The 23,528-nt window shown below is 42.3% G+C and overlaps 1 protein-coding gene across 5 annotated transcripts; it reads left to right on the forward strand.

The window, feature by feature from the left end:
- Positions 1-5,224: 5,224 nt before the first annotated feature.
- LOC106562788 (cytoplasmic polyadenylation element-binding protein 1) lies at positions 5,225-15,619 on the forward strand. 5 transcript variants are annotated; one of them, XM_014127800.2, is made up of 12 exons: positions 5,225-5,308; positions 6,287-6,458; positions 8,364-8,600; positions 10,138-10,370; positions 10,624-10,888; positions 10,970-11,083; positions 11,255-11,359; positions 11,777-11,913; positions 12,652-12,850; positions 13,190-13,284; positions 13,722-13,802; positions 14,007-15,619. In XM_014127800.2, the coding sequence occupies exons 1-12, from the start codon at positions 5,240-5,242 to the stop codon at positions 14,115-14,117; spliced, it is 1,818 nt and encodes a 605-aa protein (XP_013983275.1). In that variant the 5' UTR covers positions 5,225-5,239; the 3' UTR covers positions 14,118-15,619. The 5 variants fall into 5 exon arrangements, with proteins under 5 accessions (XP_013983275.1, XP_013983276.1, XP_013983277.1 ...); XM_014127801.2 differs by having other exon boundaries at positions 11,255-11,344; XM_014127802.2 differs by having other exon boundaries at positions 6,287-6,407.
- Positions 15,620-23,528: the final 7,909 nt, after the last annotated feature.

Here is a 23,528-nt window from a genome sequence, read left to right on the forward strand (position 1 = left end):
TCAGACAGGCCACTTCCTGTAAAGGAATCTCTCAGGTTTTGACCTGCCATTTGAGTTCTGTTATACTCACAGACACCATTCAAACAGTTTTAGAAACTTTGGAGTGTTTTCTATCCAAAGCCAATAATTATATGCATATTCTAGTTACTGGGCAGGAGTAGTAACCAGATTAAATCGGGTGCGTTTTTTATCCAGCCGTGAAAATACTGCCCCCTAGCCACAACATCAGTACATAGCATCTCAATGTATTACAAATAGCTTTATCCTTATTAATACATTCTATACAACCATTTGGATGCAAGTCCCATCGCTGAGGCTATTATATAAACAGTTTTATGGTAATATGGCTATATTGTCTCTTCTGAGTATCACAAAATTGTACCAAGCGGACCAGTTCGTAGCTGGATTCTTCACCAATCTTCCATACCTTCTCCAGAACACAAATGTCACTCGGTTCCCCAATTCTGTGAGTTGGAAGAATTTCCTGTGTCTCTCTATGGGACATGTGGCAAGAGATTCTCCTCTTAGAGTTTTACAGCCCCTTCACACAGGGCCTGGGTGGGGGAGGTAGGTTGGGGGATGGTGCAAGGGGGAGGGGGTCAACTGCCCCCTGTACTCAAAGAGGCCAACGTCATGACAGTATGAAAGCGAGCTCCTTGTAATCTATTCCCCATTTGAGAGCTGTCTCTTTAATAAGCCTGAATGGAAACCTCTTCTAAACTTGTCTATAGGGTAAGAAAAATCCAGTCCTGGTTTGAATGGACCTCTAACTCAGTCCTCATAAAGTCTGTTAAGACTGGGGGCCAATCTGTTGGGTCATTTGGTGGAGCAGCAACTGTTCTATTAGGGTCTGAGCTGCTTGTATCTGATGCTGGCTGTACACCTCTGGTTGTGCTAGTACTGGCTGAGGCTGCCTGTACTTCACCTGGGTCTGCGTTAGTACTTGCTGAAGACAGCTGTATTGGGTCTGTGTTAGTACTTGCTGAAGCTGGCTGTACTGGGTCTGTGTTAGTACTTGCTGAAGACTGCTGTACTGGGTCTGTGTTAGTACTTGCTGAAGCTGGCTGTACTGGGTCTGTGTTAGTACTTGCTGAAGCTGCCAGTACTGGGTCTGTGTTAGTATTTGCTGAAGCTGCCAGTACTGGGTCTGTGTTAGTATTTGCTGAAGCTGGCAGGTACTGGGTCTGTGTTAGTACTTGCTGAAGCCGGCTGTACTGGGTCTGTGTTAGTATTTGCTGAAGCTGCCAGTACTGGGTCTGTGTTAGTACTTGCTGAAGTCAGATGTATTGGGTCTGTGTTAGTACTTGCTGAAGCTGCCAGTACTGGGTCTGTGTTAGTACTTGCTGAAGCTGCCAGTACTGATCCTGTATTAGCACTTGCTGCAGCTGGCAGTACTGGGTCTGTGTTAGTATTTGCTGAAGCCAGATGTACTGGGTCTGTGTTAGTGTACTGCTGAAGACGGCTGTAGTTGGGTCTGTGTTAGTACTTGCTTGAACGGACGGCTGTACTCGGTCTGTGATTAGTAGGTTTGCTGAAGCTGCCAGTCTGGGTCTGTGTTAGTCTTGCTGAAGCCGATGTACTGGGTCTTTGTTAGTATTTGCTGAAGCCAGATGTGCAGGGTCTGGTTCGAGTACTGGCTGAAGCAGATGTACGGACCTCTGTTACATTAGTACTGGCTGAATGTGGTTCAACTGAGTCTGTGCTTGTCCAGGCCGATGATCCAGCATCTCCTCTACTGACAAACTTAAGCATAGCACCTGTAAATTATAGATAACAATACTATTTTATCAGCTGCATCAGGCCCATTCAAACTGGCTCCCCCAGATTTCCTTTTATACATTTTCAAGTATAATATACTATTTATACTATGGCTTGGCTGAATACTTGATGGTTATTATTTACTGAGAGATCTGCATCCATAATGCCCAGTACGCCCAGCTAATCAACTTTTAAATTCAATATATAAATCAATATTCAATCTATTGCTTTCCATCTTACATTGGTCCAGAGTTGTAACTAAACCTTGATTGAGAGACTAGATAATCATTGTCTTGTTTTAAAATGATGTGCGCCTGTGAGGAGTGCCATCACGCCCATATTTTGTCTGGACTGGTCCCCACAGAGGTTGCTGCTGGAAAGTGCGAGTTTAATTTCGTGCACGCGCATATGAACGAATGTTCACGCGCGACGCGGTTATCTTTTCTGAGCTGCAGTTTATAAACACAGTTGCCTGTTGGCGTTTATCAAACGTAATAAATAGTTGTATTTCACTCTCACTTTTGTTAGGCACAAAGTCACAGAACACAACCCTGGAAGTGGCTGGCAAGCAAACAAGACACAGACAGACCAAGAGATGCACTGCCCAGCTAAGTTAGCAAGACAGACAGACTAGAGAGAGATGCACTGCAAGCTAGCACATCAACTTAACGTTACTGTTATTTGCTGACATCAAACTTGGAGAGGAGAGAACACAGGTTTACCTGATTGCTAATCCCGCAATTCACTCACATGGTGTTTTTTTTCGTGACCAGAAGGAAAGTTCCGCTTCATCCTCATCGAAGTTGTAAACATTGACACCCGCTTTGACACGATGGGAGGCGGGGCTCTACGCAACCTGAGTAGTGAGCGTATAGGGCCGTCCGGCTCTGAGAATATAACACCACGTTTAACCATATTGCATGACTATAGTTTATTTTTTTACATGTTCTATGTTTGAGCTGCTTTTAAAAGCAACATTCAAATTGAAAACATAATTGGCATTGTTGAATTCGATTTTCATAATATCAAGCTAGGACTGATGGTTTGGTTAGCTAGACAACAGATGTAGCTATCTGGTAATGTAGCTATCTAGTAAACTTGCTAGCTACTTCACTGGATGTTGAACACATTTCTACCTGCAAATGAACACACTACACAAAATAATGTCAAAATAATTTTATTTGCCTAGCAACACCTTGTACAACTTCAGAACTTGGCCCCTAGTTGTGTCCTGACCATAGTAGACCGTATCTAATGCACTAGTTTACTGAACAGAACTAAAGTATCCTAGTTCTAATCGCAGGGTCAGGTAAATAGGTCGGGTAGTATGAACCATATGCAGTTTGGAGCTACATCTTGACTAGTTAAGTAAGAGATAATCAACGTGGGGCTATGCATTCTATGGAAAATGTAAAGTTGACGCGGAAGGTGTGTTCCACGACGGAGCAAGCGGAATGGAACTACGTTTCAATGGAGATGCATTATTTTCCAGTGAACGCATAGAGACCCTCGTTGATTATCCCTTACTTATTAACTGGTCAAGATGTAGCTCCAACCTCTACCCGACCTACGTACCTGACTCTGGACCTAAGATTAGGACGAGGATACTTCTTTAGTTCTGTAAAATATTGCATTAGATACGGTTTATTATGGTCAAGACATACCTATGGGGCAAGTTGTAGGCTACAAGGTGTTGCTATAGGCTAATAAAATGATAGTGACATTATTTCATTACAAAAAAGTAGCTTTACAATATCAATTTAAAATGGCTATCAATTATACATAATTTAGTTTCAATAATCATATGTGGACATTTACGTTTTTTGACTGTGCTAGAAACACGACGTTTTTCATGGAATTGCATATCAACTGACTTAAAAAGGAACATCGCATTAATTTCATGCCAGGGGTCACATGGTGACTGAAGTGCAAGTGAGCAAATGTTGCCGTGCTCTTACATTTAAAATGTTTCAAATTACAATAATGGAGTTTGATAGATGACTCTATGTAACTTTTTAGTAATTGAACAGATTTAAATGAGCAATTTGGGGTTACGTGCCTTGCTAAGAGCACATTGATATATTTATCTTAGTCAGTTCAGGGATTCGAACCAGCGACCTTTCGGTTACGGGCTCAACGCTCTTAACCGCTAGGCTACCTGTCACATTTGTCTGCAGCAGTCTCGTGTACTCATTTATTTCAGCACATTCCAATAGTTTTCAACTGTTTCACTCCAGCATTCACGCGTGAAAAACGCCAGTCAAATGCTGTGTTCATAACCAAGTGGGAAGGTGGTAATTTCCCGTTGTTAACTATTAAATACTATTTGGCCGCATTCATGTGCTTTGAAGTCGTTGATATACGCCGATTGGCTAATGGCAAACAATCTGCGTCAACCATAAACAACAATTACAGCTATCATGCTCGCAAACAAATTATATTGTTTAAAAAAACATATTAATAGATATATTTGTATAAATAATGTGTTGTTGCATTTAACTGCATAAATGCTGTTATCTAGGTAATTTCCTTAGTAGGTGACGTCAGATATGAGAGAAGTCGGGCCTTCATGGATGATAGATGAGTGACCCACTAGTAATTACTAGTTCAAGTGGATTTTTCCCAGTCGTATGCAATGACTGTATATATGAATGGACAAAGCCATCGATCACATGACACCATTCACCCTGTGAACACTCGATAGTGCATTGAAGCCAAATGAAGTTGATTAAGCTGGAGTCTCATGGAGTCATATGCCGCGTTCAAAACAACTGGAAACTCAGAAATATACGATGTCAAATCATGGCGTCAGTAATCTTCAGGTCGGAAAGTCTGAGCTCTGTAAACAAGCAGTGTTCCTGACTTGCATTCCCAAATTCGATGACCCTTCAAATAGATTTTTCCCAGCCGGAGCTCGATTTCCCAATTCCGACTTCCCAGTTGTTTTGAACGCGGAAATAACATGCACAATTTGAGCCACTCCAGGAAGTGACGTTACAGGCTAGCTCAGCGCTGCCCCCTCTCATTGACGAACTCAAATTGAAGACAACCGGGGTACTTCAGGCTGCACAGGGGTGAAAGTAGATTACATTTCTTCCCAGTACGGGACCTCATATGTGTGCACACTCTGCGCGTGCACCACCAATTTGTATGGGCCTAATCATATAATTATATTAATTCAATATGATCGATGTGGACCAAGTCGTAAAGTTTTGTCATTGAACTTCTAAAATGTGCTATTTTTTTAGTGTGGCATAAACATAAGCAGGCATTATGTTTTCATCTGATTATCAATAACTTCAAAGGGCTCCTTTACTAGGCTACCTCCACACGTTCATCCACTCGCAACATATTTCCAGCCTCCAAACAGTGGTGAATAGAACGAGACATCTTTTACACAAAAAACCATAAAGGGTCATGACATTTGGCGTATGTCATTAGGACAGAATTTATGCGTCCACTGTTGTCTGCGCAAGTCTCGATGTCGGCCACTCTTCTCTGCCTTGGCAAAATGGCAGTCTTCTCATCGAACCACATCGCATTTTGGAGTGTAGGCTATACCACCCGTTTTTAAGTCTAATTCACTAATTTAGCATGCCTCTGACATGCGGTAATGATAAATAATAGTGTTGTAGCCTACAGTTTATTTTGGTAGGCTCGTGTTTTACCGGAACGGCGTACCCCCACTATTTATTTTGCTGGGGCCGCCTTACATGACCTTATACCTGAGGCTGCCATTAGCAACTAAATTATCTTTATAAAGCTTCTTCTATGTGCAATTTTAAAATAATCGGTTCAAGGACATACATCTGTTGTATTAGAATCAATTATTGGCACCATGACTGTCTTTAAAAAAAAACAATATTTACACGAAGATTGACCACAAAGATTGACATTTTTCCATTCACTTATAATGGGGATCCTGTTTTCTGCTAACAATGCATGAGGTACACCGGCTTCAATGAGAGGGGGGCAGTGTCCTCTCCTGGCCATATGGGGTAAATTCCATCTTCCCACTTGGTTATGAACGCAGGGAAAGTACTTGGCAATGGTACCGCCCAAATCACCTGATTGGATAGGCATAAGTTTTCCTAATCAATGTGGATAATTGTCTACCGACTACATTCATAAGTATGACCTCGACGTGAGTGGCGGTTGTTTGAAACATTTCTGTTAGATATTTCCTACCATGGCGTTTTCATTGGTAAGAAAAACACCAACGAGTAGTTGTATTTTCGCTCAATGGTTTTTGTCTTTCAAACAACAGTAGCACACGAAAAGCATATAGGCCTAGGCTACAATTAAAAGTAGTCTGCTACTGCTAGCCTAATAGGGTTAGTCCTAAATCTATGTAAAATGGACAAAAAGCCAATATCGAGACTTTTTGGCCTGAAAATGAACCTAGAATATGTATTATCCAGGGTGATCGATGTAGCCTACGAAGCCATATATTGTAACTTCAAATGTTCACATACATTATTTGAATTACATCAAACTGATATTTTAACAAGTTTGTTCTCATTTCTAGAGAGACGAACTTCGATCCCATGACAATTGGGCACCAGAATCTGCGGCCTTGTCCACTTGCAGTAACGCGGACATATATCGTAGAATGAACACCATGCTGGGCAACTCTCTGGATTTTACTGGTGTGTGCACCACATCCGGCACCAAGGGAAAGCTAGACATGCTCCTGACGGGTAAACTTTCTCGCTGCACGTGTACTTCGGAATGACACATCGTTATGCTTGTAATCAATGGCAGTAAAGGGGAAACTATTAGCATAATAAACATACATTTTCCCTTTTTTAATGGATTTTTGTAGTCTACACCACAGCTCTTTGTCATAATTGTGGGAACAGCTGATTCATGCTGCAGCATTGCAGCACTTGTAGGCTAAGCTTTCCAGAGCTTGAGGTCTTTGCCAAGACTCTCAGACACTGCAATTCTACTCTGTATTTAACCTGATATTTCTTTTAAAATCAGTCATTCACTAGGCCACCCAGCTTGGCCTCTTTGTAGTTTCTAATGAATTGAAAAGATAATTGGTTTATAACTTGTAACATTGTTATGCTCAAAGTTCTTAATATAAGGAAAATGCCAAAATGCACCCTGGTCTCAGAGCATTTTGTATTCTGTGTAAATCTGAGACACTCAATTTAGTATGTTACTTTTCGTCATCACCACTTTCGGATTATTTATTGAGTTATGTTAAAGAATTATCTAAAAGCGATAGTTTTAGGGTTAGTGAAAGGGTTAGCTAACATGCTAAGTAGTTGCAAAGTAGTAAGTAGTTGTTGCAAATTGCTAAAATGCTTAAGTTGTCAGTGAGATTCAAACTCGCAACCTTTGTTGATAGACGTTCATGTTAAACGCCCACCCCGACCAACCACCTTTAATTAGATCGGTTTTATGTAACTGTACCAAACGTGACGTAATATTCTTTGCAATCAGGATTTACATTTACTATGTTAGGTCTAATCTGAGACCAGGCTGCAAAACGTCTTACACTTTTATTTGTATGGCTTCAACTCAGTTGGCACCAATGGTGTTTGACCCAACTTGTCAGCCCTTATTATGAACCTTCCATACAACTGTGTAACCAGACTTGGGGCATATTTTAATTTTATCATAGGCTAGTATGATTGTTTTTTATGCTGAAACATAACGATTTACAAGGTTGATTATGACTTTCCCATTTTAAAGGTTACAACAATCATCCCTCCTTGACATCGGGTGTAAATGATGCATTGTAAATCTGTCAATATTAATCCAGCTAGAAACAAAGCTTCAATGATGGCCTATCCTCCTCCACCCAACCACCACCCCTCTCCTCTGCCCTGCCTTGAGTTGCTGAATCAGGACTGTAGATAGCAGTTGGAGGCTGTCCAGCCCTGAAGTGCAATGGGGCAAGCTGGCAGTGCAAATCACTCTGTCCTCCTACTTCTGATCAGTCAGCTGCTGCGACTATAGCTTCTGTGACACTGGCAAATCTGGGAGGGTGAGCCAGCCAGCTCAATACACCAGGGATTTCTGCTCTCAGTGCCCCCTCCTACCCTGCAGCTAGAATACTACCACACCCCTCTCTCTCTGCCGGTCCCCCACCTTCTCTCTGCTCATGACTCTCTCCCTCTGTCTGCTGCATCTCTCTCTGCCAGCTCACTCAGGAAACTAGGCTAGAGCCACTGTTAGCAGCAGCGGCTGGCTGCCATCGCTGACAGACGCTGTGCCGGGGGAGTCTGAGAATATCTCCAACAGGAATTTTTCATTACCCAGTTAGAGGAAACGGAAGGGGGGGTGGCGGTGGAGCTGATGTCATTAGCAGGGGGGTGCGAGTGAATCAGCAGTCCGGTCACATGCTAAGTCGGTCAGTGATTCAGATGGAAATGCATGGCAGTTGCAACGGGCACAGTCGCAGCAGGTTCACCTGATCAACATGCAGGGAAGGGTTGCTACTGTCTGACTTCATTTCTATCAGTAAGATTTTGTTTTTGGGAAAGAAGCCATTTCATTCGACACCCCCTCCTTCTCGTGTCCTCTTCCCTCGGGCAGATGCAGGGTGCTTAACTGTTTATTAGCTCATCTCTCTCCTCGTTCGCCCACAGACCTGCAGGAATCGGACCTGGCTGCAGTGGGCAGCAGGATGCTCTTCCCCAGTAGCAGTGTCAGTGGCAGCGGGAGCTCTCTCCACGAGGGCTCCTCCAGAGGCCTGCCAGATGTCAACGACCTGGGCCTGGGCCTCCAGTCCCTTAGCCTGTCCGGCTGGGAGCGCCCCTGGAGCAGCCATGACACGGACACACACACCACCGCCGCTTCCCAGGCCCACACCAGCTCTACCTCCAGTGAGTACTTCCTTTGTAGTGAATACTGAACTATACTGTTGACAAAGTGTACATTTAAGTAAAGACTGGAAGTACATTAACATAAAGGCTTTGGCTGTCCTGTTAGTCTACTGTACCACCTGTTCCAATGTGCAGGGAAAAGACTGCTAGTTGCTAGTCTGTTACTTCACATTGGATTTAATGAATGCTATAGCCTAGTTCGGTTTTGTGTGGCATTGTGTCAATGTAACTTGCTCTGGCTTTGAGACAGTATGCTGCATTATCAGTAATGACTTCAGTTCAGGTGTTGGCATTGGAGGTTTCTCTTGGGTTTGGTCTGTAGTATTTTAGTGATACTGAGCCATTGTAATCCCTAGATTTAGATCTTTCATCTGGCTGTTGCAGAGAATGAGGCTGTTCGTTGTCTGTGAACCTGCTATTTATATCTCCAAACAGGGTGAACTTCAATTTGACATGTTTTTCAGATATTCACTAATTGACATAAATTCAGCATTTTCCCCTCAGGATGCGAGGTTGAATATACTTCCCTCAAGCACCTTGTACATAATTATTTGTTTTGTGGAATATCTCATTCCATGTTTTAGCTTAATGACATTACCCCGCCTCCACTGTGTCGCTTCCATCTCACTTTGTACTGACCCAGTTCTTGTGATGAGATTGCGTCACAACATATCCATACATTCCAGAAACAAACATGTAAACAGCACTGCCCTGAATGGGGCTTCTTAAGTGGGCCAGTACAGTTGGATTCCCTTAGCGCCTCATGTTCAGCCCACTGGGACAGCTACAGACCCACAGTAAATATTTGGTGTGGTTGTCAGCTGATCCAGTCTGCATTGTCAGATCAGCCCAATGATCGGGGTTTGTCTAGCTCTTTACAACCAATTAAGTTCTAATGCTGTAGGATGGTAACATACTAGTTGTGTGTTAGAACTATAGTTTCATTATGGAAGGTTGCATATCAACTAACATGTGATAGTGTTTTAACCTTGTTCTCTGGTTTTTGCCTTATGGTGTATTATCTCTGTCCTTTCAACATCTTGGTACCAGGAGTTCAATGGAAACTATTTAGTCATGCATTTTAAAATGGCGGTGCTTGGCTAATCAGCTGAAATGCTGAGTCTTTCTAGTCATAGTCAAAGAAACTGGCAGTGTGGCAGAATTCTAATCTGGAATGGACAGACGGCCACTATGCTAAGGCCTGATGGTTTGTCAGTCACAATTGCTCACTCGAAAGCATCCATTTTGTAACTACTAGGTAAAAATGGGCTCCCAGAATATTTTCCTGTTATTGGCAGTGTGGGTCGTACAACATTGTGGATTCCCTATACATTACCAATGGGTCACATAAATATCAGATTCATTTAACTATCTGCTGGTTTTTATGCTCTAATCTGGGAGCTGTGGACTCTGAACAATTTGGTGAAATTGATTAACGGGTAGAAAAGTGTTAGTGCTGGTTGAATAGACTTACCTCAGCTTCAGCCTCTGATGCTGCTAGTTGTAAGATCTGACTAAAACTCTGTTATGGTCTCAGTGCTGGACATGCTGGGCAGTCCCCTGGGCCAGATCCTGGGTAAGCCCCTTGGCTATAACCCCCCCAGTGAGCCCATGGGCACGGCAGCTGACTTCCTGGGGAAGTTCCCTGGCATGGCTCGCATGACCAGCCGCCTGGACTCGCGCTCCTTCCTGGACTCGCGCTCCAGCAGCCCTGTAGACTCTGAAACCAGCGGCTTCAGCTCCGGCTCGGACCACCTCTCAGACCTGCTCGTAAGCGTCTGTACTTTGGGGGGGGGGTTGTGCGTAAGTGGCTTTGAATTGATGTATGTCAAATGCATGTCAATGTAAATTACATTCCATTCAAATGATTGTTATGCTTTAGATTTCATGTTTGTTTTTAGGGTCAGACTTTTAGTTTGTTGATCAAGGTCATGTCATATTTTGTTTTGCTGTAGAGTAGTTTATGGATATTTCTGACCTTTCTGCTGATCTGAAGGAATATCTCTAACCCCCTCCCAACCAGTCCTCCCTGAGGATCTCTCCCCCCCTACCTTTCCTCATGTCCAACATGCAGAAGGACTCTATGAGGCTGAGCTCTCTGGGCTCCAGGCTGGACTACCAGGACCACGGCTCCCCGCTCACCCCACCGCCCAGCGCCACCAGCTCTGCTACGGCCCTGTCCCGCCGCTGGCCCGGGGCCTCAATATGGCCCAGCCTGGACCTGCTGGAGACGCCTGATGACCCCTTCAGCATCGAGAGGGAGGCCCGTCTGCACAGGCAGGCAGCTGGTATGAGACAATGTTAACATGCTCAGCTTTCTTTTGAGTCTACATGTTCTACTGCTGTTAACCAGCTGTCTTTCACTTCAGCTGTAAATGAAGCCACCTTCACCTGGAGTGGACAACTTCCTCCCCGCAACAACAAGAACCCTCTGTACTCATACAAGGTCTTCCTGGGAGGAGTACCCTGGGATATCACTGAAGGTACAGCTGCTTCACCGTTTCCATGGCATTAAATTGGCCATCTTATTTTAGTAGACGCAAACCTAGAGAGGAGAAATGTTAAACAATCTTGAATGTAATTGGTTCACAGTACACTGTTTCTGTTTAACTGACCTATTACTGGTCTTTGACTGCTGACCCTTTTCTCTCCAGCTGGTCTGATCAACACGTTCAGTGGCTACGGCCCTCTGAGTGTGGAGTGGCCCGGTAAGGATGGCAAGCATCCTCGTTGCCCTCCCAAAGGTAATATGCCCAAAGGTAATGACAGGCTGGTAGGATATTTACTCTTCCATATGGTTCTAAGGTGGCACAGTGGTGGGCACTGGGCACACAGTGGGATGGTGAGTTTAGACACAAGTGTACTTGGTCATTCAATTGCTCCCACAAACACTACCCCACACAAACATATGTGATTTGTGCAAGAAGTGGAATATTCTGGGTTTCTTGGTCTAGCGTGTTGATGAGTGAGAATACTGCTCACCTTGCCGCCTTCAGAATGGAGGTCAGTGGATCGTATCACTTGAGGACTCACTAACCATTCAGAATAAACAATGAGCAACACTTATTGGAATGTCTTTGTTCACATACAACATACCAGTACTCTTGAGCCCTAATAGACTAGCAAACTCGGTGTCAGTTAGCCTGGTGTTGATGCTCTGCTGTGCTCTGCTGTAGGCTACGTCTACCTTGTGTTTGAGAACGAGAAGTCTGTTCGTGCGCTGCTCCAGGCCTGCACCCAGGACCTGCTCCACCCTGAGGAGAACGGAGAATACTACTTCAAGATGTCCAGCCGCAGGATGCGCTGCAAGGATGTGAGTGGGGGTGCTTGTGTGTTCTAGTGACCGCAGCCAGGGGGTTTTGACAAACTGCTCTATTTAAATTATTTTCCCTTTTCTCAGAAGTGAGCCTCAATCAAACATAAAAAATCCCAATCAAAATGTGTCTTTAAACTACAGATCTGCAAACTTCTCTGTCTGAACAATTTGAGTCTCTCTCAAACATGTACACCCACAAGCCTCACAAGATTTATTTGAAGGTACCTAGAAGTAAAAAAATATTAGTATATATGAAAATAGTTTAGTTCCTAAAATTAGGGTAATGCATGCAAAAAATAGCTCTATAGACAAACTTCCTTTTTTGGGGGGGGTGGGCATATTCTGTTCCATGTAATGGATCTGTTATTCAAAGCATTTCTATGGGCTAATAGCAGGAATGCCAAATTCAATGCTTAATCAAACAATTTGTGTGTGTATTTATTTATTTATTTAAAGGAGTCTTAAATCAAATGTCATACCATGGATAATTTAGGCAATCATTAAAAGTTATTGTTAGCTTAGTAAATGAGCCAGTTCAGGGCTACAACAAAATAATGAAACCTCTGTGGGCCCCCTGTAGAGGTTCTGAAAACCACTGGTTTAGTTGAAGAGCTTGGAGGTAAATTCATGTTAACAGGATATACAAACATTTAACATATCTGAAATGTTAAGGAACAAACACTGCTAGACTATTGCGACACCCCTTGACCCTCTTCCTCCTCTCTGATCTCACAGGTGCAGGTGATCCCCTGGGTGATCTCTGACAGTAACTACGTGCGCTGCCCCTCCCAGCGCCTGGACCCCAGCAAGACTGTGTTTGTGGGCGCTTTGCACGGCATGCTCAACGCAGAGGCCCTGGCCAGCATCATGAATGACCTGTTCGGCGGAGTGATGTACGCTGGGATTGACACCGACAAGCACAAGTACCCGATAGGTGCGATATTACTGTTGAAAGACTGGCGGCGACTAGCCTTGACTGTAGGATTATATTGGTTGATGTAGCTTCATTGTGAATGTCTATGGGGTGTGTTTAACTGTCTGAAATGCAGCAGTCATTAAGGGTCTAACGTACATTGACAGGTACTGCCTCTGTATTGCTTGCCATCTGAGTTTTCAGCTGGGTATCTGTAAAGCATTTTGCGATAAATGTGGAGGTAAAGAGTTTAACAAATTTGAGAAGTAGCCTATTGCTGTCTGGGTTTGACCTTGCATTGTAGCCTGGCTGGGTCCAGTGGAGGTGTAATGGTATCAATCCTTCCTTCATGATGTACAGGTTCTGGGCGCGTCACCTTCAACAACCAGCGCAGTTACCTGAAGGCTGTGTGTGCAGCGTTTGTAGAGATCAAAACCCCCAAGTTTACAAAGAAGGTAAGAGCCGTCTAGTTTTAAACACTTGACCAGCATTTACTGCTTTCAACTATAGTGAACAAAAAATATAAATGCAACAATTTCAAATTTTACTGTTAGGCCCAACCTATGAATTTCACATGACTGGGAATACAGATATCTGTTGGTTAGACACCTTTAAAAAATCAGGATCTCGTCACGACATTTTTGTGCGTTGAAAGATTATCTTTGCAAAGGAGAAATGCTAACAGGGATGTAAACAAATTTGTGGCCAAAATGAGAAGCTTTTTGTGCGTATTGATAACATCTGTCATCTTTTATTTCAGCTCATGAAACATGGGACCAACATGTTACATGTGTTTAAGTGTGATGGCATATTATCATTGAATAATTGTAATGAAGGGTAGTTCTGCCCTTCTCTCAATGGTCTGAATATAAGCACTGATGTCCCTTCTCAGGTTCAGATTGACCCCTACCTGGAGGACTCCATGTGCCAAGTGTGCAGTCGCCAACCTGGGCCGTTCTTCTGCAGGGACCAGGTGTGTTCTGACATTAGGTTGATGTGAAGCTAGGATTACAACTGTATCTGGACTAATCATGTTCAAGTATGTATCTATCCACTAAGGCCTCCTATTAAGCCTTTATTCAAGAAGCATACATTTGTGTAAATTAAGTTTAATGGTATTGTTTAGACACATCAATGATGTACACAGTAAGCTCACTACTTCCTGTGTTCTCCTCAGGCCTGCTTTAAGTACTACTGCCGCTCCTGCTGGCACTGGCAGCACTCCATGGACCTTCTGAGTAACCACCGGCCCCTGATGCGCAACCAGAAGAACAGGGAGTCCAGCTAGAGCAGAGGAGTCCAGCGAGGGGGCGGAGAGCCCCACACCTCACGGGTGAGGACACACAGCGGGGGTCCGCAGAGCACGAGTGTCCAGCTGCCCCCGACACCAGGGGCATCATGGCACTCCCACCAGGACTGGGGGAGAAACACTGTAGAGAAGTCTACTGCTGCACTTGCTACTTTTTGCTGTTTACTTGTTCACGTTGGCACTATGCACAGTGACCTTGTTGGGATAGTCAGGGGCCCCACACTTCCTTATGCAGTTTCCCTGACTTGTGGCCAGATGAGAGGATGATTCAGGCCAGGGTTCAGAAGTAGATGAAAATGCCTTGATTTTTTTTTTCTTATCCTTAAGTTTTTTGATTTAGTTTTACATGCGTTGCATATTGAGAGCATGCACGTCTCATTGCCTTTCGTTGGTAGATACCATACAGTGCCTTCAAATAGTTCCACCCCTTCCCCCCCCACCCCCAGTTGGCTTACTGTTTTTCCTGTGCAAGCCAGCTGGTGTTTTTTACTTTGGAAGATGAGTTGGGCTTCATTTAACCAGTCGCATTTCAGACATTTTTACGCAGTTTTTTACTAATTTGTACACAAACGGTTTTAAGTCATGACAAGGAAATTTGGAACCGAATTCTACCTGGCGGCTTTTTAATTTTTTTCCCTCCCCTTGGTTTTTCCTCACCCTGAAGTATTAGTCTGGGGCTGGTGGTAGATTTGTTCTACTGCAGGGGTATGCAACCCTGTTCCTGGAGTGTCGCAAGGTCTGCAGGATTTTGTTCCAACTGGGCACCACACCTGACCAATTGATCTGTTCAGTGATTTCCTAAATTCAACACACCTGGTCTTCCAGGTTGGTTAAAATGTATAACATGAAGTGCCTGTGGCCTCCAGGATCAGGGTTGCCTTACCCCTGTTCTACTGAATGGGTACAGATTAAGGTGTTGAAGCATTACTTTTCTTGTGGTTTTGGGCAAGTTCATAAAGCCCAATGTTACTGGACACTGCTTCAACTGGGTTTCCATGTTTTTCAATCAATTGGATGGATCTTTACTGAGACGAACGGACATTGACGTTTTGATTGTAAGTTACATAGTTTTATTGTTGCACTTTTTAATTTGCACTTTAGGAGAGGGTGGCAGTGATTTGTAATCACTGTTTTTGTACATCAACAGAGGGGTCCTAAGCCCAGATATGAACAGCTGCTTGTTTCCTGTTGAATGTAGAACTTCCACTTTGCTAAAAATGTACCAAGAGCTTGAGTAGACCTAACACAGCTTTCCCTGTGCTTTCTTACTCCATCGCCTTCCTTGTTCCTGTTGGATATATGCATATTAAGCTGTGTGCCAAAGACTAAGTCTTTTCCCCCATCAAGTTACTCATGCTGAGCTTGTCTTAGCCCAGCTGCTTTTTAGAGTTTTGAAAGTCTACCTCACTGTGGTCTCTTTGCTGCTACTTACTGATGTGGATAATGTTCAGATTGGGCACAATAAAGGTGTTTAAGCATTACCTGTTGCTTCTGGTCTTGTATACTAAAATCTTGTGATTATTTCCATGAATGTGTGCATAGCTCTTGGATGATATGACATTAGAAATGAGTAGATTTAAAGGGATGGAGAGCTTTTTTTGAAGTTCTTTTTCAAAGCAATCATTGTTACCTCAGATCACCACCCCAGCTGTTTCTTGATGTAAGTAGTGTAACCATGAGCCATTACAAGCTGAAGGAGAGCTGCACACTGTAGGAGCTCAGATGCAATAATTTAATAACCAACGTTTTGACAGACAAGCGGTTTTCATCAGGTACCACAATGATTGCCTTCAAAGTTTTCATACCCCTTATTCCACATTCTTTATTGCAGCCTGAATAAGAGTGGTTAATTAGATTCTCAGCCTCCCAAGTGACAGTGGTGTAAGGCAGTGCTAGCTGTGCCACTAGAGATGCTGGGTTTGAGTCCAGGCTCTGTCGCAGCCGGCCACGACGGAGACCCATGGGGTGGTGCTCAATTGGCCAAGGGTCGTCCGGGTTAGTTACTCCTCGGACACATTGGTGCGGCTGGCTTCCGGGTTAAGTGGGCGTTGTCAAGAAGCAGTGCGGTTGGCTTGTTTTGGAGGACGCACGGCTCTCGACCTTCGCCTCTCCCGAGTCCGGGAGTTGCAGCAATGAGTAAAGACTAACTACCAGTTGGGTACCACAAAGGGGTAAAAAAAAGTTTCTCACCTGTCTACACACTACCTCATAATGACATTGAGAATATGTTTGGACAGTTTTACACATTTATTAATTGAAATAGATATCTTACATGTGTTCACACCATTGAGTCAATACTTTGTAGAAGCATGTTTGGCAGCCTACAGTGTTGAGTTGTCTTGGGTATGTAATCGGCTTTGCACATCTGGATTTGGGATTTTTCTTCTGACAATTTTCTCAAGCTCATAAATTCTATCGGGTGGTGAATGATCATTTGAGATTTTAATGAGATTCAAGTCTGGGCTTTGGCTGGGCCTCTTGGACTTTCACATTTTTGTTCAGAAGCCTTTCCGGCATTGCTTTGGTGTCATTGTCCCGGGAACGTCAATCTTCGCACCAGTCGAAGGTCATTTTGCACTCTGAAGCAGCTTCAAGTCAAGGATTTGGCTCATTGTTCCCTTTATCTGTACCAGTCCCTGCTGCAGAAAAGCATCCCCATAGCATGATGCTGCCACCACCATGCTTCAGGGTAGGGATGGTGTTAGATGGGTGAGCTGTGCAGTAGCGGTGCGTGGGTAAAATCACTGAGGAAGCCAAGTCTCCCCCCAAAAAAGCCATATAATCCGTGTTGTGATAATTGCGTTTGCTCGAACCTGTTCATGTGCCTTGTTATGGCATATGCTTCTAAAGCCAGAGATGTGGCAGAATTGTGTATAAATTATTTGGCCAATAGAATTGAAAAAAAAAATCACCATTTCAATGGTCTTAACATTGCAATAGTAACATATCCTTAATTTAAAAAATATGGGCAGTGTTCATAATGGGAAATAAGCATTTTGCAAGGTTTTTCCAGAATTCTGACCCAAATTTACATTCAAAGAACAAGTGGGACAGATTCTCACCATTTTCACAGAATGCAGATATCAATAGCCACAAATTTGGATATCATAGAATTACATGGATATATCTTATGTAAAATTTTAAAGTGCACTTAACTATGTTTGGTATACAATATTTGTAAGGCCTTAACCATGCATTTCTCCAGACAATGTCAGGAATAAGCATGTTCCAGAAAAATGTTGCTCGGTGTAAGTTGGTTTTGTGAATGCAATTATATATTATATATATATTGCAACAAGATTTCTCAAGTAAGCCCACACCTTCCAATCTGAGTTCTGGATGAACTTTGATCTTAACTCATCTTAGCTTTGGTATTCATTCGTGTCGTTAGACCATTGGGAAGGGCTTAGATCACAGAAATAAACTCTCTGAAAGGTATTGGAAACTCTTTCAATGTTATAAATTGTTCATATGTGAGAATATTACCCTTGTTGTCAAACATCAAGAACAAAGTCAATATTCATGACAGCTGGGGTAGAAAAATGACTTTTCCTTACAGTTATGTCTGAATTATTCCACAAAAGAGCTTTATGTGGGGAGAAATTGTGCAGGAAACATATTATCCAGGCCATTGAAGCTTGTTGGTGAAACCTTGCCAATATAGCGGGTAATCTTTAGGGAATATAATTACATTTCAGTAAAAATTGAAGACCTCCCAAATTATTAAACGCATTACTTGGAATGAAATACCATATTGAATCAGTATTGATCAAACATCTTTTCCACCAGTTGATCTTGAGTGTTATGTCAAAGTCCACACTTCCAGACCGCCTTCGGCTCTTTTATTAGAGAGGACTGACTTTTTAGTTTGACTTCATCTGGAAAAATGAGTCTCAAAGGTCTTATTGATCTCTTTACAAGTAGCAGGATTAACAAATAATGGTGAGGGGTACACAAAACGAGACAGTTCCTCTGCCTTGGACAGAAGTACTCTCCCAAGTATAGAAAGATCTCTTTGTAGCCTATTAAATATATTTTTGGTTTTCTTAATTTTAGGAGAGATTCATATGTTGTCTAAGTGTATTTTGACAGATGTATTTCTTTCAGTCAAATAAACATAAGATTTGACATTTAGAAACATTCAGTTTTAATCCTGATGCAATAGAAAATGCAGTTATAGCATTAAGGGCGACCTGGTCTTTGTCTCTTAAAAGAATAGTATCAGCCAGTTGGAAATTCTGATTTCTTTGTTAAAAATGGTTAAGCCATATACATTTACATTATTCAGAATATCTAGAGAGAAGTTCCACAACCAAAATGGTGAAATTGGGCAACCCTGTCGTACACTTCTGTTGATACTGAATCTTTTCAAAGTATTAAGGTTTAGTAACACAACTATTTATATCTTTGTAAAACATGCGAATGACTTTGAAAAACTTCTTGGATTTGGTGAAAATGTTAAGTGACCTAAAGAGATTCATGTTCAATTGTGTCAAAGGCTTTACAGAAGTCAGTAATAAGACAACCGCATCTGAGTCAATTGCATCTGAATAATCTATAGGGTCTAAGACTAAACAAATGTTGGCCCTTCATAAATACTGTTTGAGTCTCATATATATAATGGTATCTATTCCTTTCTTTAATCGTTTGGCATAAACCAGAGCAATCAATTTGTAATCAATATCTAATAAAGTAATTGTTCTCCAATTGTCAATGAGAGGGGTCTTTATCGGCCTTCGGAATCAATGAAATAAGGCCCTGTTTCATAGTGGAGACCATTTCCCCACTTTTGATGCATTCTTGAAACATCAAAAATCAGGTCTTCTAGTAACTCAAACTGTGTATAGAATTAAACTGATAGGCCATAAGGGCCAGGTGATTTCCCTTTTTTCATTGAATTCAGAGCCTCTAATTTCTTCAATTGACACAGGTGAATCGCAAACTGAGTGGAAATCATCCTCAATTACAGGGACATAATTCCGAATGTAGCTTTTACAACCATCTTCCTGAAATTGAGTGCTGTAAATGTTTTCATAAAAGGAATTGACAAAGGATGTTATTGTAATGGGATCTTTGCATAAAACATTTAATTTTGAGTGCAGTTCTAGATTTTCTTTTGTAGTTTCTCTTTTCAAGTGCAAAAAAAGTAGTTTCTTTCCCCCTCTTCAATCCATTTTGCTCTTGACCTTACAAAGGCACCCTTTGATCTGTGTAAAGCTGTTGTAATTCTAGTTGTAAAGACTTGAACACTCTTCTTCAGACAGATTCTTTCTTTAGAAAACTGTCAAGCTTGCTCATCTCTTTTTCTCTAAGGTTCTTTAAGTGCATCAGCTCTCTGGCACGTTTAGTGGCTACAACTCTGACTTTATATTTGAAAAATTCCCATCTACTTCCATGACCCAAGTCTTGTTTCCAATGAGAGTAGGATCTTTGAGAAGTGTTTAATTTCCAATATCCTCGAGTACCTTTTGATTTTCTAGTAGCTTGTGAATTCAGGAAAATCAAGTGGTGATCAGAAAGGGGAGCCAACTGATTATCTACATCTATAACAAACTGTAACAAAATGGGGGAAATTAGGAATAAATCTATTCTAGATTTACCTGACATAGTTTTGTTGGTCCAGGTATAGTCCTTTGCATCCGGATTGAAATAAAGCCAGGCATCATCAACACAGAGATCCTTGCATAATGTAGTGATGATAATGCTATTTTGAAGGCTTTGACTCGTTCTAGGAGGAAAACGATCAGCAGATGCATCAGGTGTTTCATTAAAATCCCCTGAAATAATTCGAAAAGCCTCTGAGTATATGTTGCTTAAATCCTGTACTTTCCTGGTAAATTGGGTAAAAAGGGTCTAATTTGGTGCATGTGGGTTATGTCCATATACATTACAAATGATAAATAGCATTGTCAAGTTTAACAGTTACTATGACCCATCTCCCATCTTGTGAAGTTGTGGATTCTAGAATGTCACCTTTAAACTTGTGAATAAGTGTCAAAAGACCAGCAGAATGGTTTGATCCATGACTGAAATAGGCTGTCTCCCCATTGTGATTTCCAAAATGTCAAATCACTTTCACCCGAATGAGTTTCCTGAAGGACAAAATCCGCATTACTGCGTTTACAATAAAAATAAGGCTTTCCTTTTTGTAATATCTCTCAAACTCCTAGCATTCAGACTAACGATATTGAGTGAGTTGAAAACGAACTCCTGCATTAAAAAGAGAGAACACAAATTAGACAACAGAAGTAGTAACGTGAACAATAAAACAGTGAACCTTGAGAGGGTTACTCCGACGGAAAATTACGCTCAGCTGAGGTAGCGGTGGTTAACAGTATAACAAATCTATTTCTTTTTTTGTTGGCAAGTGTTCATCAGTTGTAGTTCGAACGGTACATTTACTCGTGGCAGTACATTACTATTGGCAATACTCACAGTTCTAGTTTGGTTAATGTCAACAGTGTTACCCAGTAATCATTCTTCCTTCGATGAACCCAGCCTTCTTTCCCTCTTGTCGTGTCTTCTGTTTAAGCGGCCACAGTTTCTCCCTGGCAGTCTGATCCTGCGGTATCAGAGCTTCTTTGATGCGGAGCTTCTTCTCGTCCAGAAACGTGTTCCCCTTGCCCATTTTCCAAATGATGTCCCTATAATGGCGCATAGTTAAGCGCAAAATGATATTGCCAGGGGGTCCATCAGATCTTCGTTTCCAAAGTCGATGTACCACGTCGATCACGTCTCTTAGCTTGTCTTTGATGCACGGAGCCACCTTTCCCAGGATATTAATGACTGCTTCCCTAATATCCTCTCCCTCTTTTACACCTTGGATTTTCAGATTCCACCTGCGAGAGTACCTTTTGAAGTTCAGCTACATTCTCACACAGCTCATTATTTTGGGATTGTAGTTTCTTCAACTCATTCTCTAGGAACGTTAACTTTTCCTTGTTCTCGCTCACAATTGTGTGTAGCTGACTTACAGTTTCTGACAATTTATCGATCTTTGACGTTTCTTCGGTAGCCCGCTCTATGATGGACACTTTGGAGAGCGTAGCGTCTTGTTTAGTAGACAGGGACTGGATTGCAGAGTAAAGTTCAGACATGGAAATGTCATCTCAACAACAACGAGATGCAAAATTTCAAGTTCTGTCAGTGACGTATGCTCTCAATGGAATTTGAAGAGTGACGCCATATCCAAGCTGGCTTTCCATTACACTTTTTTTGATGCCCCAGGACCATTCATAGTTGAGCTCGCTCAGTTTAGCTCCATGCTGATTGGCTTTAAAAAAAAAAAATTTGTCAAGTGAGGCCAGATCCTCGCTGGCTTCCCTTGCCTTCAATGTTATAGGTGGCAACAATGTCAGACTCGTTTGGATCAGATAGCTGGCCAACAAGTAGAGACAGAGTGGCACTGCTTCTCTCGCTCTGATGCTTTCTCCTTTGAGATATTCAGCCTCTTGTGAATTGAAGGAAAATGATGAAACAGAGAGCAAAGATAGATTTTTGGGGAAGCCTGGCATCACTTGGTATCCATGACTACACAAGAGCTGTGCCTGGTTTTGGAGCTTTGCATTGAGGCCTAAGTGTTACATTGGTTGTCTCAGACCAGTCTTTTGCCTTATGAGCTGTCTTTCATGTGCATTGTTGCAAACCAAGCGTGTGGTCATGTGCCTTTTTCTCAGGAGTGACTTGTCTGGCCACTCTCCCATCAAGCCCAGATTGGTCAAGTGCTGTAGACTTGTTCTCCCATCTCAGTCAGGGAACTCTGTACTGTTGTCATTGGGTTGTTGGTCACCTCACTGACCAAGATCCTCCTTGCCCGGTTGCTCAGTTTGGTCGGACGGCTTGGCAGTCTGAGTAGTCCTATTTTTTTCAATTTCCCAATTATGGAAGACACTGCTCTTGGAAACTTTCAACACAAGAAATTGTTTTATAACTTTCCCCAGATATGACTCATCACAATTCTCTCAGATCTAGGGACAGTTCCTTGGACTTCACGGTAGTTTCTGCTCTGACATGTGCTGTCAACTGTGGGACCTTATACTGTACAGACAGGTGTTACTTTATAAATCATGTCAAAACAATTGCATTGGCTACAGGTGGACTCCAATCAAGTTGTAGAAACATCTCAACTATGATCAAAGGCAATTGGATGCTCAATTTGGAGTGTCATAGTAAAGGGGTATGAATACTTACATAAATGTGAAAACATTTCTAAAAACATGTTTTCACTGTCATTATTAGTTAGTGTGTAGATGGGCGAGGGGAAACACTTAAATTCAGGCTGTAACAATGTGGATTAAGTCTGAAGGCACATCCTCTTCTAGATAATGAGATGGATCCTCTGAGGGTGTTTTCAGTTCTTTTAAAGTGAACTCTTGAGGGGGATTTTTTGGGGAAAATAGCTGTTCTCTATTCACACTGCCCTTGAATTTGAATGAGGACTGAACTCTTTTGCCAGTTCACATTTATTTTATTTTTTTAGGTCAGTCCTCTTTTCATTCACATTGCTATGTTTAGAAAGGAACATTCACTCAATGCACTTATGGTTTTTACAAAGTGCAGGACAAGTCATTCCATGTTATCGGACAGCTATATATAAACCTACTTATATGTTGCAAGCTAATAGATTGCATTTAATTAAGATGCAACAATAGTAATCAGAAGGTACTATTAACATTGGCAACAATAAATAGAATAACTGCAGATTCAATAATGCTGTAATAGGGTGTACAATTTAATCTAGGCTACTGCCCCTTTAAGAGCTAGAATTGATTTTGTACCCTATGTTCTGATTCTCACCAAATATGTTGTCTTCTCACACTATTCAAACCCCACAATCTAATCAGCTTATGAAGCTCTCAGCCTATAGATCAAATATTCAAACCATTTTGGCCAACAATTCTGCGTGTGAGGGGTTATGGCAGGGGAAGCAGTGTTGCAGTAGTCTAGTAGGTGGTGCGGGAATAATGACAAGCCAACCTGGGGAGCTTTGTGTTCACATTGCCCTAAAAAAGGGAACTGGACTGAGGAATTCAAGCGAACCGAACTCGGGATGGTCTCAGTTCGGTTCACTTTTGAGAGGTCTGAGTTCCTTTGGCGTGTTCACACTGGACAAAAAATTAAGGGAACTGGCGGAGTTCACAAATTGTCTGAAAGGGACCCGGTGTGAAAACACCCTTAGACAATATTGAGATGGAGGCAGGTAGTGTGATTGTTTTAGCCTGGGATTCAATCCGATCACAGGTAATAAACGCTGCATAGGTCAGTTCAATTGGAAATTGCCTGTAAAAGCTGCAACGTCTATTACCCACAATCGGATTGCATCCTGACCCTAGGGGTTTATTCAATCAGATCTGCTTTAGCTGACATCCACATAGCGGTTGTTTTGGCGGT

Source organism: Salmo salar, chromosome ssa26 (assembly GCF_905237065.1).
Source record: "Salmo salar chromosome ssa26, Ssal_v3.1, whole genome shotgun sequence".
In the NCBI taxonomy this organism is placed as follows: Eukaryota; Metazoa; Chordata; class Actinopteri; order Salmoniformes; family Salmonidae; genus Salmo; species Salmo salar.

Bases quoted from the DNA above. Each gene is read 5' to 3' on its own strand.
- LOC106562788 (XM_014127800.2), top strand. From the start codon at position 5,240: ATGTCGGCCACTCTTCTCTGCCTTGGCAAAATGGCAGTCTTCTCATCG. The intron at 11,084-11,254 runs GTACAGCTGCTT...TTTTCTCTCCAG, and splicing joins ACCCTGGGATATCACTGAAG to CTGGTCTGATCAACACGTTC. The intron at 13,803-14,006 runs GTGTGTTCTGAC...TGTTCTCCTCAG, and splicing joins CGTTCTTCTGCAGGGACCAG to GCCTGCTTTAAGTACTACTG.